At 49.1% G+C, this 12,506-nt stretch overlaps 1 protein-coding gene across 10 annotated transcripts in view; it reads right to left on the bottom strand.

The window, feature by feature from the left end:
- Positions 1 to 2,522: 2,522 nt before the first annotated feature.
- The window catches only part of ZNF185 (zinc finger protein 185 with LIM domain), a 50,127-nt gene continuing 40,143 nt past the window's right edge, over positions 2,523 to 12,506 (bottom strand). For 5 of the 10 annotated variants that reach the window (XM_074915041.1, XM_074915042.1, XM_074915043.1 and 2 more), the window contains 8 exons: positions 11,741 to 11,854; positions 11,376 to 11,471; positions 10,142 to 10,243; positions 8,589 to 8,657; positions 6,408 to 6,488; positions 5,962 to 6,064; positions 5,292 to 5,390; positions 2,523 to 4,463 (listed from right to left, as the gene is read on the bottom strand). In XM_074915041.1, the coding sequence (XP_074771142.1) occupies positions 5,292 to 5,390; positions 5,962 to 6,064; positions 6,408 to 6,488; positions 8,589 to 8,657; positions 10,142 to 10,243; positions 11,376 to 11,471; positions 11,741 to 11,854 (664 nt within the window). In that variant the 3' untranslated portion in view covers positions 2,523 to 4,463. The remainder of the gene's footprint in view (positions 4,464 to 5,291; positions 5,391 to 5,961; positions 6,065 to 6,407; positions 6,489 to 8,588; positions 8,658 to 10,141; positions 10,244 to 11,375; positions 11,472 to 11,740; positions 11,855 to 12,506) is intronic. The other 5 variants (XM_074915049.1, XM_074915050.1, XM_074915046.1 and 2 more) reach the window with 4 other exon arrangements.

Raw genomic sequence — 12,506 nt, 5'->3', positions numbered from 1 at the left:
GTCTAAAAACCACCCAAATAAGGATATAGGAAGGGAAAAAATATAAATCTATAAAACTTAATTTCATTGTATAATGGACTCGAGGGAAAAAAAGAAAAAAAAAAAAAGAAGGAAGCCACATTTCAAGCCGTTACTGTGTCGGAGACAATAATTTGGACTTTTTCAAAAAGACATCCGGGTTTCTAACGGCAGGTTAACGGGTTCTCCTCAGCGGACGAGCTGCAGCCGGAGGGGAACAAACGCCTCCTGCGCGCCCCCCGCCCCCAGCCGGGGTTCCCGCCGCCCTTCCTCCCGCCCGGCCACCAACTGCCCCCGCCGCGGGCAGGCGGCGAACTGAAGCGGCCCAGCCCCGACCCCGGCCCCCGCTCGGCCGGGAGTCCCGGAGCGTGGACAGCTCCCGGTGCGCGGGCACGGACGGGGCCGGCCGCGCTGAGGGAGGAACCGGGGGCGAGGAGGAGGAGGGTGAGGGCGGGGAGACGGCTGCAGCCGGCTGCGGGTGCTGTGGGGAGAGCGGGGCCGCAGGAGGAGGCTGCGGTGCGGGTGGGAGCCCCACGGGTGGGGGCGGTGTCCTGCCTGAGGCGCGGGGCGAGCGCCTGGGGCGCGAGGGACCGGAGGGGCGAGGGCGCGACCCTCCCGGGGCGCTGCGGGGGGCGAGGGCGCGGCCAGCCCACGCCAAGCCGAGGGCTCCGGCCACCGCCGACCCTTCCCTTCCCCGCACACGGTACCTGCGGCGGCCGCCGATGGACGGACAGATGCCGGGCGCCCGCTCCGCCGCCGCCTTTCTCCGGCGCCGTCTGGAGCCTCGCTCGCAAACGGCGGGAGGGACCCGCCGCCGCCGCCGCCGCGCGCGCATTCGGGCCCCGCCCCCTCTCTCCCGACGCCGCCGCGCGCGCGTGCCCGCTCGGGGCGGGGCGCTGGGTCTGCGCGTGCGCGGCGGCGGGTCCGCGGTGCCGGGGGAGCGCGCCCGGCCCCGGCCCCGGTCCCGCACGGGGGTTCGCAGCCAGCCGGGCTGCGCCCGCCCTCCCCGCGGCACAGGGCTCAAGGCGCGGCTGCCGGCCGTGACCGGGCGCTTGCCCGCGGCCTCCTCCCGCGGGGCCCCGCGGCCGGGCCCGGCGCTGCCCTCCGCTCCCGTGTGTGGGCAAAGCGCGGCGTGCGCCGGGACGGGAGGCTGCCGGCGGGGCTGTGCTCTCGGGCTAGGGCTTGCCAAGGCTCTCTGGGGAAGAGCCCCGAGTGGCAGGGCTTGGTGAGTGGGGGGAAAGGGATCTCCCCTTGTGCGTACGGTCTGGAAAGGAAACACAGGTGAGCCGGGATGTCCCAGAGCTGTGGTAAGTGTAACATCTCCTCGGGCCATGGTTTCATCAGGTGACAAAGACGTTGTTAGCCTTCCCACATCCTCCAAAACGTGTACACAAATACAGCCTTTGGCACGTTTTGATAAGCATTAGATACTTTCTTCCAGTCTTCAAGGACGGGTCCTATAAGCAGAAGCAATTTTTTTTGGCCTGAACACCAAATCTAGCACTGGCAGTCGTGAAAGTTGTTCTGGGAAGGTTTAGTTGTGCAAAAGATGGTGTCTCCAGAAGCACAGAGCTCTGCAGCTTCAGTGCAGGGATGGGTTTGCCCCCACTTCTGCTCGGTCACTAGCACCACATCTTGTAGCCTTTACACGTTTTAACTGATTACACACAACATAATCTGGTTGAGGTTTGTCCCCTCAATCAGCAGGTTCCCTAGTGAAATAAGATCTTTTTCACATTTATGGAAAATATATGACCTCATTCATTATGTAGGAGAAATCTGTGCAATGACCCCTTTTCTGCAGATACCAAATATCTGGAGATACCAGCAAACAGGAATATTTACCTTTTCAAAGAATTCATTCCTTTTTTGTTCAGGAGGGTGGAGCAGGGAGGAGTAGGTAAGCAATTCTCCAAAGTTCAGGCCAAAACAAAGCGTATAATTTTTAGAACAGCTGCAGGTTCCTTTTGAGTGATACATGTCTTTGTGGGAGGAAGAAAAATGGCATCGAACCATTTGTGCTGATGCCACACACAGGTGTCAGCAGGACGGCAGTTCTCAGCCTGGTCCCGGGAAACGTGGGAAGAAGGGACAGGCAGGAGCTCCACGAGCAGGACTCCAGACCCCTGTCCGGACACAGACAGGGGGATTTTTCAGATTGGGGCCCACTAGCATGCTTAGGACAGTGTGCTGCAGATCAAGGCTCCTTTTCCCCAGGTAACAGCAGGTTAACCAGACTTAAATTATGTGGAAAGTATCAAATTGCATATTTGCTGAGCCAATTTGCTGAACCCAGCCCCTCCTCTGAGAACAACCTTTCTCCTTGGTACTATTTCTTCTCTCTTATTGCCACATCCTCCAACAAAGCATTCGGTGACTCTACTGATGGGTCATGCCCATAGGCCACCAAAAAGCAAAAAATGGCAGAGACCATCAGATCAAAGGGCACCCAACAGGAACGTGTTACACGGCGACACAGGCAAGGAATCTGCACATGAGCTAGGACTGTTTATTAGAGCTGTATACCAAGGTTAAACAATCGCTGCAGGGAAACGCAGTGCTGAGGAGAGATGGTGCAAAACATACAACAGACAAATCCCGTTCCCTGTAAGGCCATGTACCCATCAGGAACTCTGGAATCAGTGAATACGTTATTTCAGCAGATCATCTTCTGAAAGTGTTTCTGTAGTTACGGGGCCATCTGTTTCAGTGTTTTAAACAATCCCCCATTGACCGTGGTATAACGGGACATGTAACAGCTGCTGTACCAGTCATTCCCCACCCTGGTACAGGTACCACTGGCCATGGTTTTCAGAAATGAGTTATTTGGGGAGATGAGAAGCTTTGTGACCATCTTCTGTTCAGAAAGTAACGTCTCTAGCATCTTGGTAATTTAGAAATGTAGGCAGCCAAAATCAGTAGTCAGTTTTGAAAACCACGTCTTGGTGACTACCAGGTTTTCAGGTCCCTTGGTTGCTCCATGCACACTCAAAATGGAGCTGCCCCATCCCCTGTCACAGTCATGGCTCTAAGGTCTCAACCTGAAGCTTGCCAGTAGCAGAATTTTTACTGCTTTCAGCTGGAGTTCCCCTCACAGAGTTGCTTCTGAGGTCATGCCTACAGTTTGGTTAAATAACCAGTACAGTGGCCTAAAAAAAGCTAAGTAGCACTTGTGCTGTAAAACACTAACTTGCTAAGCTTTTGCATGCATGCCAGCTTCCATCACTAAGCGCATAAAGAATTATCTAGCTAACAATAGTCTGTATTAGGGCTTTGGCCATCACCTATTTCCATATAAGAGCTACCACAGAACTGACTTGGGGGCTTTGCAGACATTCCTAATGCTCTCAAAGAGAAAATAACTTTCTGGACACATTCAGGGCTGTACTTCTAAGGCAGAGAGCTGGCTTTCAGGTTTTGGTATTCAGCTTTCTCAACGTCTCAGCGTCTGAATTAAGGGCTAAAATTATGCGATTCTGACTTTTAGTACGTACAGCATCTGGTAGAAGTTCAATTTTGTGAGTGAGCATTTGTGATGTAAATAATCTACAGCAATAAGAGAGGCATTACAGCAAGCCTTGTCGAGGTGGGGGGAAATTCAGATTTCAGTCAAGCAGTCAGTGCTCCTTGTCAGGAGAGGCAATTGAGATACCTATTCTCTGGCACATTTTGTATGGCCACAAGACACCTACCATCAGAGGCCGAGTTAAACTACCAGGTGAAAGAGAGTGTTATCTTCCCAAACAGACAGCAGACACACATGCTGCTGCAGCAACCCACTAGGGAGTAGGCAGGAAAGGGAAATTAAAGCTGACACGCAATTAGAGTAAAGTGAGTCTGCAAGTGCTCCTGAAAACCCATGGAAAGCAAATGGAAATCAGGCAGAAGCTATTTCTAGGCAAAATTTGGGGGTGAGAGAAGCAGAAATAGGCTTTTGCTAAGAACTAAATTCAAACCCTCCCAAGAATCCAAATTTAGTGCTTAACACTTCTTGTATCTGCTTGCTTTGTGCCAGCTCACACACACTAAGCTGCAGCCTGATTGCAGAAATTAAAGAAAAAAAAATAATCCAGAAAGGTTTCTCACAATTAGCTTAGCTAGACGTAAGGAGCTCTGCCTGACTTCCAACACGGGGAGCACTCTGGAATCTTAATGAAGTTAAAGACAGGCAGAGGGGCTCAGCACCTTTGGAAAATCAGCCCACTTGTCTTTGTAGATGACACTGCTTTATCTTGTTAACATTGGCACTTGTCTTGTATGCAGCTGACAGCATAAACTAGTGGATGTTAAACTCATTCATTGTGATGAGGCAGTGAGAGGGAAAATAACTCAAGGGAAGGGAGAAGCAGGAATTCTGCTATCTTAACCAGTCAGGAACTGCAAGATATTCTGATATGTGCTGGAGAAGAGTTTTCACTGGCTGTCTTCTCCAGCTTTGCAAAACCCTGCAAGCAAATAGAGAGAAGGTGGGTACCACACAAAATACTGCATTACAGAGGTCAGCAGAGCAAACGAACATGGAGGAATGGGACGAAAAAGGCTAGCCAGTCACATTGCATTAAGAGGCAAACAAAGCAGCCACGTATGCAGTGAGTCAGGTGCCTGTTTCCCTCCTTCTCTCCGTCATGAGACAGAGGGAGGAAAGGAGACCTCTTTTTATATCAGGGCAGTGTCAGGGTTTCTGGTTGCCACTGTGGTGACTCCTGCCCCATCCAGATAATCAGATAAATCATATGTCCCATATCCAACATAATTCCTTGTTGATCTGTTGACAGAGCATACAACTCTAGTTTTCCCAGTGATTTTCATCTGAAAGAATCTTCACATAATGCAGTAACTGCATTTGCCACTGACACGCTGCCTCCTTGCTGGAGGAATGTTACAGCTGCCAACAGCACCCAGCCCCCTGCAGCAGGTTAGCCCAGGAGGCAAGGAGGACCTCTTTACCTTCAGAGAGGGCTCGCAACCTCTAAGGGACATTTCTCTCATCACTCAAACCAGCCCTCTGCTTGTCTTCCCCACATGAAGCTACTACCGCCTATTTATCACATTATGGCCAGAGGTTCCGGCTCTAACCAAGACCCCTGGGACCAGCTCTAGCACGTTTCTAGCTAATTCTGGAACACGAGTCACTGCTTCCCACTAAAAAGCCACAGGAAAATCTCTGTATGGGTCACTCAGTAGCTGTGAGGGTTAAATGCTCTTCACTCAGCAAACTCCATGAGCATTCTCATCCAGCCATTTCTTCTGACACTGTAAAGGGGCACACTCACCTAGAAGAGTTTTTCGTAGCACTTGTCACAGTGGACAATGTCCCTGTGGATGAATATTTTATCCAGAAGATTTCCCATTCCTTTGTGGCAAATTCCACACTGCCAAAGGGAAAACAAGGTGGTTGGACAGTAACCAAAGCACCATGCAGTAATGACAGCGTGGAGGGGGCAGAGAAACAAACAGTCTGTATCATTTTATAAAGGTGTGAGGATGCAAAGCAGTGACCTTTGAGGCTAAACTTTTCTACAACAGACAAAGGCCACTGCAGGCTTCCTCCTCCCACACTCACCATTTCCACAGATTTACTTGCAAGCTTTGCAAGGTTTGAGAGATTCAGCAAGGCTTGCACTGGGGCGTAAAGGCCACAAAGCAGCAAGTCTGCCACAAGGACAGGGGCCTGAGGAAAGAGGGTGCTGCTATTCTATCAGATGTCAATAAAGAATTCTTCTTGTTCTAATACACATTTATTTGAGGAGCTAAAAAACTTTGGGGGACACAACCACCACCTGTGACTGTATGACTTTGTCCCTATGTGTATGCAAGCATTTGGCACACACTACACATTACTCTGAAAGTCTGGGAACAGAATTTGCACCAAGATTCCTCCTCCCACCACTCCATTTCACAGCAGCATATAGAAGGCAGTCAGCAATTAAGGGTTTTTTTTACCCTGAAACAGTATTCGTGGCAGCAAATGTTAAGATGCTCTATTATGATCTTAGGGCAGTCTCGGATCTCACGGCTGCAGTAGCTGCAAACAGGCTCACTGGACCTGTGAAGGAACAGGAGATTGAATTCCTCTGTAACACAAACTGGTACCAGAGGTTTCTTACCCAACGCCAGCACCGCTCTCCAGGAGCTACCTGCTTCTACATGTGTTTGACTGTGTCAAGTGACAGTACAGAAGGACATGTGTTATCCTGGGGATGCAGAGACCACAACAGCAGGGCAGTACAGACCTTAAAAGTCAATGTCACTATATTTTCCAAAGATCATTTACACTTCATGCTGTTATTTCACCAAATAGATACCAATATTCTAAAAAAGCAAAACCTTAAAGTCATTTCTGTTTAACAGTTTGCTGAAATCCCCAAGGCAGCCCTGAACTGTCCTACCTCTGCAGGGGAGCAGTGGACAGGTAGCTGTGGTGGCCGTAGGTTGCTCTCTCCAAATCAGTCAAATCCACAAGGCTGCCACTGGAGACAAAGGGAAATATCAGCACTTGACAACGATATATGGGAAGAGCATCTCAGATGGAATCATTAATCATTAACCTGATGTTAAGTCCTAACTGCAACGTCCCAGCTGCCTGTTCCTTGGAGGGAAGGGTGGTTCTTCCTAACCAGCTCTGAAAAGCATTTCCCTAATAGAGAGGGCCACACTGATTGATGGAGCAGGGCTGTCAGCAGCGATATCTCCATCTTTGCTGTATTTGTGCTGTAGTTTCTCCATAGGGGTGGCAGTACCCTGCTCCCTGCCCCACATCACAATCACTGTGTCTCAGGCCAGACCCAGAGCTGACTCTGGGCTCAGGCTGGCAGCTAAGGTTTGCAAGGAGTAGGCAACTCCAAGGGCAAGCAGAGACATCACAGAGCTGGCAGGCCCAGCACCTAACTTCAGAACACTGAAAAATGTGTCTGGCTGCTGCTGTCACCACGAGGAGAGGCAGGATGTGGGCAGCGTGGCTGGGAAACTGCGGCACACACCTGAAATGGGGCCCCTTCAAGACTGAGGCTGAGGGAGACGGCACAGGCACACGGCAGCCCTGCCCCACAGGCTCTCCCACCCCGTCACCCTCTGTGCCAGGAGGAGCAGAGGGTGTCAGGAATTGGTGCTGTTAGTCCCATGTGAGGGTCTGGCAAATGCAGCTCAGGAGGGGATAAGACCTAACAGCCATGCCAAAGCAAAAGGAAAGGTACTGCTCCCTCTTGCTCTCTCCCTCCTCCAGTATGTTCCCAACCACATGCTCCCACCCCCTTACTCCTTGCCAGCCATCAGACCCCTCTGTGAGCCAGGTTGTCTTAATAAAATAGCAGAAAAAGCAAGACTGGGTAGGCTGGGAGCAGGGATAAAATTAGGGGCAGCAGGAGAGGAGAAGGGGAAGCAAGGACTCCCTTATCAGTGAGAGCCCCAGCTGCTTTGGCTCTGCTGTCCATGGGCCCACAGCATGCTGTCCCACAGGCCTGGAGTTGGGCCACACACAGGCTGTGACCCAGACTGTGGGCACCAACGTATTTTCCACTGGTTGCTAGATGAGACTGGCAAAGTCCTGTGCTGGCTGCGGGACAGGCAACCTGTGAAATCCTGCCTCCAATACACTCATCAGTAAAACTTCTCTGGCCTCACTGGGGTCCTGATGTTTACAAATGGACCCTACAAATAACTATTTTCACTGCTTGCTAAACTCCCAAATCCTGAGCTGTTATGCAGGGAAAGGCACGGAACACATCCTTAGTCTCACACAGCTGAGTGTTCCCTCTCTGCCTTCTGTTTGCCTGTGTTTTTTAGACACTGCAGCAATACGCTTATCTTTGGTTGCTGACATCTGCTTTGCCGACCTACAGGAAAGGCTTGAGATTTATGGAGTCTGTAATCAGCTACCACAGTAATGCCAACACAGCACTGAGGGAGGATAAATGCCAGCAGGAAAGCCTCAAACCGAGTGTTAACTGGCTGCCACATCAATGTAAGCACGATGCACATGGGGCCAAATTCTGCTCTCAGTCACACTGGTGTCAATCTGGAGTAGCTTTACTTAGTTAACTCTGAGCAGAATATAAAAGAATGAAGATTTAAGCTTGGAAATGGGATCTTTTAACTTTTTCTAACTCACAAATAACTTTTGAGTGAGAACCCTCAACCTCCACATTTTTCCCACCGATTGCAATCGCTTGTTTATGTGTGCAAATACACAGTGAAACCTGACAGTGCTAAATATGCATCCTAAAAAACTGCAGTGTAGTGTTTTCATCCCGTCACCCGCCTTAGAGGCCAACTCACTTGGCGTGGGGTTTACTCCTCCATGAGGAGCTGTGAGGCAGAAGTCACAACGGGACTAGACAGCACAGTGACAGCAGAGTCTATGTCCCCAAAGCAGCACTGCTGTCTTAGCAAAACTCTCTGCCCACCCAATGTAATAATCCCTCCAGGGCTAATTAGCTGAGGCATAATGGCATGCTGACGCAGTGTGAGTTCCAGCTCGGGAGCTTGCTTGGTGTGTGTTAGCTGGCAAAGCCATACGCTGTTGCTCTGCACACGTATGTAGACACATGTCTGTCTCTGGACACTCCTCATACCTGCCGTAGCGTGGGGAGGCTGATGACTCGCTGCTGTTCACATACTCCTTCACAAAGAGGACCCCTTTTCTAGGAACGGATGGAAATAGAACGAGAAGCATTTGCATTAGAAAAGACTGGAGCTAATGAGAGACAGCACAAGGGACACATGCGTGCACTTGGACACATAACGCATGCATGAAAAGGCACAGAGTGAGATGCTGTTGTTCTTGAACAAATACCAAGTATCAAGCATTGTTACAAAATAACACCTAATGTACCCCTCTAATTAACCCACCAAAAAAAATCAAGTTAATTAAAAAGAATGGGATTGATAATATAACTCTTTCATCCAGTTATCCCCTGTTTTGCAAGGATAAGTCTTTTTCAAATCATGTCAGGATTATGCACACAATAAGTATTTAGAAAGCTTGTGGTTCTGCCCATTAACATTAAAACCCTACTGGCACAGCAGTACTTACAGTGACTATTTTGTTACTGGAATATCTCCAACGTTTCCATCCATTATAAATTGCTACTGGTTTGTTTCAGGGATGTTTCTGCTTACAGAGCTGACCTTTCTTGCATATTACTCCCTCTTTAAAATTCTGATTTCAAAATTACATGCCCCCATCTGTCTGTCTGTCTACAGCGCTGTCACAGATTGAGGGGAGACACTGTGCCCACCGGCTCTCTTCCCAGAGCCATGAAATGAACTAATCAGGCTTTTTCTCCATGGTGCATTTTCACTGCTGCCTATAAGCTATGATTAATCCTCTCTTCTTACATGAGCAAACTAAGCCATGTCACAGCTAAGGAAAGAAAAAAAAGAAAATATTTTTTTTTAACTTAGCATAGACTCTTCCCATGTCAAGTGTTTCAGATGAGAGTCTCCTACTTAGACAGGTATTCTGATAAGCAAGTTGTAGCAAGGCCAGGAGGACCCAAATCTTGCCAATCAAAGCCTGTGCTGCCTTCTCACCACTTTCAAAGCCCCTCCATAAATTGTGTAAAACTGCGCAGCAGTTTTCACCTCTGAGGCAGAGCCTGTGGAAATCACAAATCCCAGGATACAGCTGAGTTGACAGCTGCATGGTGACAGGCCGCTATCTTCTGCAATACGTGACAGATAAGGGTCATGTGCCAGCCCCACCAAAATCTGATACACTTGCTGTAGACTGCTCACTTGCTTATGATTGACAACAAGGCAAAGAGTCTTCCAAGAGCTCCACACCTCTGATGAGTGTGTATGGCATGAGGAACTCCATCATGTCCCTCCAGCTACAGTGTCTTATGGAAGATTTACGATTTTGCTACACTAAAGAGAAAAGACTCAACTCATACAGTGAGCTACATCCTGGTCTTTAAAAAAAAGAACGTGGAGAAAAGTACCCAGCTCATCTCTCCCTTTTGGGTGGCTCTGGCCACCATAGCAATGTCTGTGCTCTTAGCCAGAAGAAATGTCCCGTGGCCCAGATGCCAAGTGGCAAAGCCTAGCTTGTCTTCACCAAACGGGATGGCTGCATGCAAAACCTGTATTGCAGCAGGAGGATCACGACCACCCATCTCTTTACCCGGCAGTGCTGGAATCAGGCTGGTACCCAGAGGCTGCTGGGCTGTTATGCGGTAAGGTGGCAATCGGACTGCAGATCCTCTCACTCGAGCTTGAGAGAAGCCTGAGAAGAGAGAGAAAAGTCCGTGGGCACTGGAAACATGAGCCATGACATGATCCAAGCTGGCAGGCAAGAAAAGACCTACCCCTACTGCTAGGAGGGTAGTTTGGGAGGGTGGAATATTAAGGCCCTTAACCATACAGATTAATTCATCTTTATCACAGACCAAAAAGGCTCCTTTATTTTTTTACATCTGACACATAACAGTACTACTTCCCTGGAGAAGTGCTTTGGAAAAGTCTCATTTATAGGGCCATGGGAGAAAAGATCAAACAAGATCTTCATATAAGTACAGACCATAAGTGAATCATGTAGCCTGAATGGGAGCACCTGTGGAGAGAAATCGCACACTACCTATTGCAGGAGGGGAGGAGACGGGGACATATGGCCAAAGTTCAGCATAACTATTCCCAACTTAATAATGTCAAAAGCTGCAGAAGGGAGAAAGCAGCAAAACTGGCTACTGAAATGTCTTTGGAAAACAGCTTTGCCTATCCACTCAGCAGAGACCTCTTAAGTTTGCCTTGCAGGGATGAAGCTGATCTTGCCTGGAGCCAGTCCTGTTCACACCCACAACATACTTCTCTTTACAGATCCAACACTGAGACCTACACTGGTGCCTCCTCATCGTGTCAGACTGCATGTGGATGGACTGTCACTGCCATGAAAGACTGCAGAAAGCTCAGGGCAGTGGTATTGCATATTGGATACCTCCTACCCCTTCCAACAGCCTTGTTCTGGGGCCAGTTCAGTCATTTAATAATTAACATTCTGGAGACAGTGATCTTCTCTCCCAATGTTTTGCTTTTACCTCTTTTTTTTTCTGTATCCTCTGCAAAGGCCAATTTCTGGTCAAGGGAGGGTAGCCAGGAACCATCCCTTCATCTCCTGTCACTCTGTTCTGGTACCCCACACAGTGTAAAATCTCCAGAGACCAGAGATGGATGTATCACAGACCCTGTGCTGGGTAGCTTTTGCTAGGAATGACTTAAGAGTAGTTCTGTGTCTCTAGATCACCCATGCACTCCCTGGAAACCATTCAACTCTTTTTCAGCTCTTGGCTTTGCTTCCTAGCTTCTCTTAAACAGCAGTTTCGTGAAGGTTTCCCTCACAACCATCAAGACTACCCATTTACCTGGTGCTGTTATAGTTTAAGCTGTCCATGTAGAACGGCACCCTGTGGCTTCTCTGGGAAATGGACATGGTGGTATCTCTGGGAAGGGAGTCGTGGCTATGAAAGGAAGTGATACAGTCTCAAGCACTGAACTTGAGCACATGAGGGATTCTCACAAGTGGTGAGAACTGGCTAAACGTCTCCCTGCTTAGCATCAAAATCACCCACACACCACAGCCATCCGCCCAAACAGCACCTCACTGCACATGCTTAGATCCAGGGAACTAGTGAGAAGTGGGTCAGGAGACTCCAGATACTGAATAAAGGTAGCAGTGGGGTGTTCTTTCAGTTAACAGTCTGGATCATCCCACCCTTTGACTTCTTACCGTCCAGCTGTGGGGTTAAATTCACAGTGCCCCCTGGCACTAGTGCTGTCATATCTGCTGTTCCTAGGGCTGCTTCTCACATCATAAACTCTCCCTTCGTAATCTGGGGTAGGTCTGGCAAGGAAGCACAAAGCCCTGATTACATTGTACCAGGAGTCACTGGAGTCCCCACATTGGCTAATGTTTTGTCTCGGCAGTCACTATCATGATGCATTCTCCCTTTGCTCTGCCCATTTCTCCTGTGCTGTTTCTGCAGCTGCAGCATGCATATGAAGCTCTGAGGCTAGGAAAGCAGACTCAAAATCTAATGCTTGAGAGTAAAGCCAAAGCAGTTCATAAATGGATATATCTTCAATATTGTTTCCTTCCCCAGCGCTCACCAAAACCACCACTGCACCATCTGCACATGTGAACGGCTGACCAGCTGGCCCATCTGGGTGTCAGACCTGCACATTTCACTTTTCCAAGACAGAACTCATTATTGGAATGGCTTTAACCTGTGGGCAGAGCTCAGGCTCTTTCAATAGAGAAAATGAGCTTATAGCTTATGGTCATCCTTTTCTTGCAAGTGCCCCAGGGCACAGATTATGTTTATATTGTATATCAGCACTTTGATCCTGATTAAAGCTTCAGGCAACTGTATAACTTAATGTTAAACAATGCTGCAAAACACTGCAAATCAATGCCGCATTAAAGAGAGAAAGAAGAACAAGCTAAGCTCATCATAAGATGAGAAAAACCCTGCTCCTGGTAAGACATGCATTTG

The sequence above is a fragment of the Athene noctua genome, chromosome 11 (assembly GCF_965140245.1).
Source record: "Athene noctua chromosome 11, bAthNoc1.hap1.1, whole genome shotgun sequence".
Taxonomy (NCBI): domain Eukaryota; kingdom Metazoa; phylum Chordata; class Aves; order Strigiformes; family Strigidae; genus Athene; species Athene noctua.
The sequence above is the reverse complement of the archived record's forward strand: the minus strand, read 5'-3'. Positions and strand labels throughout refer to the sequence as shown.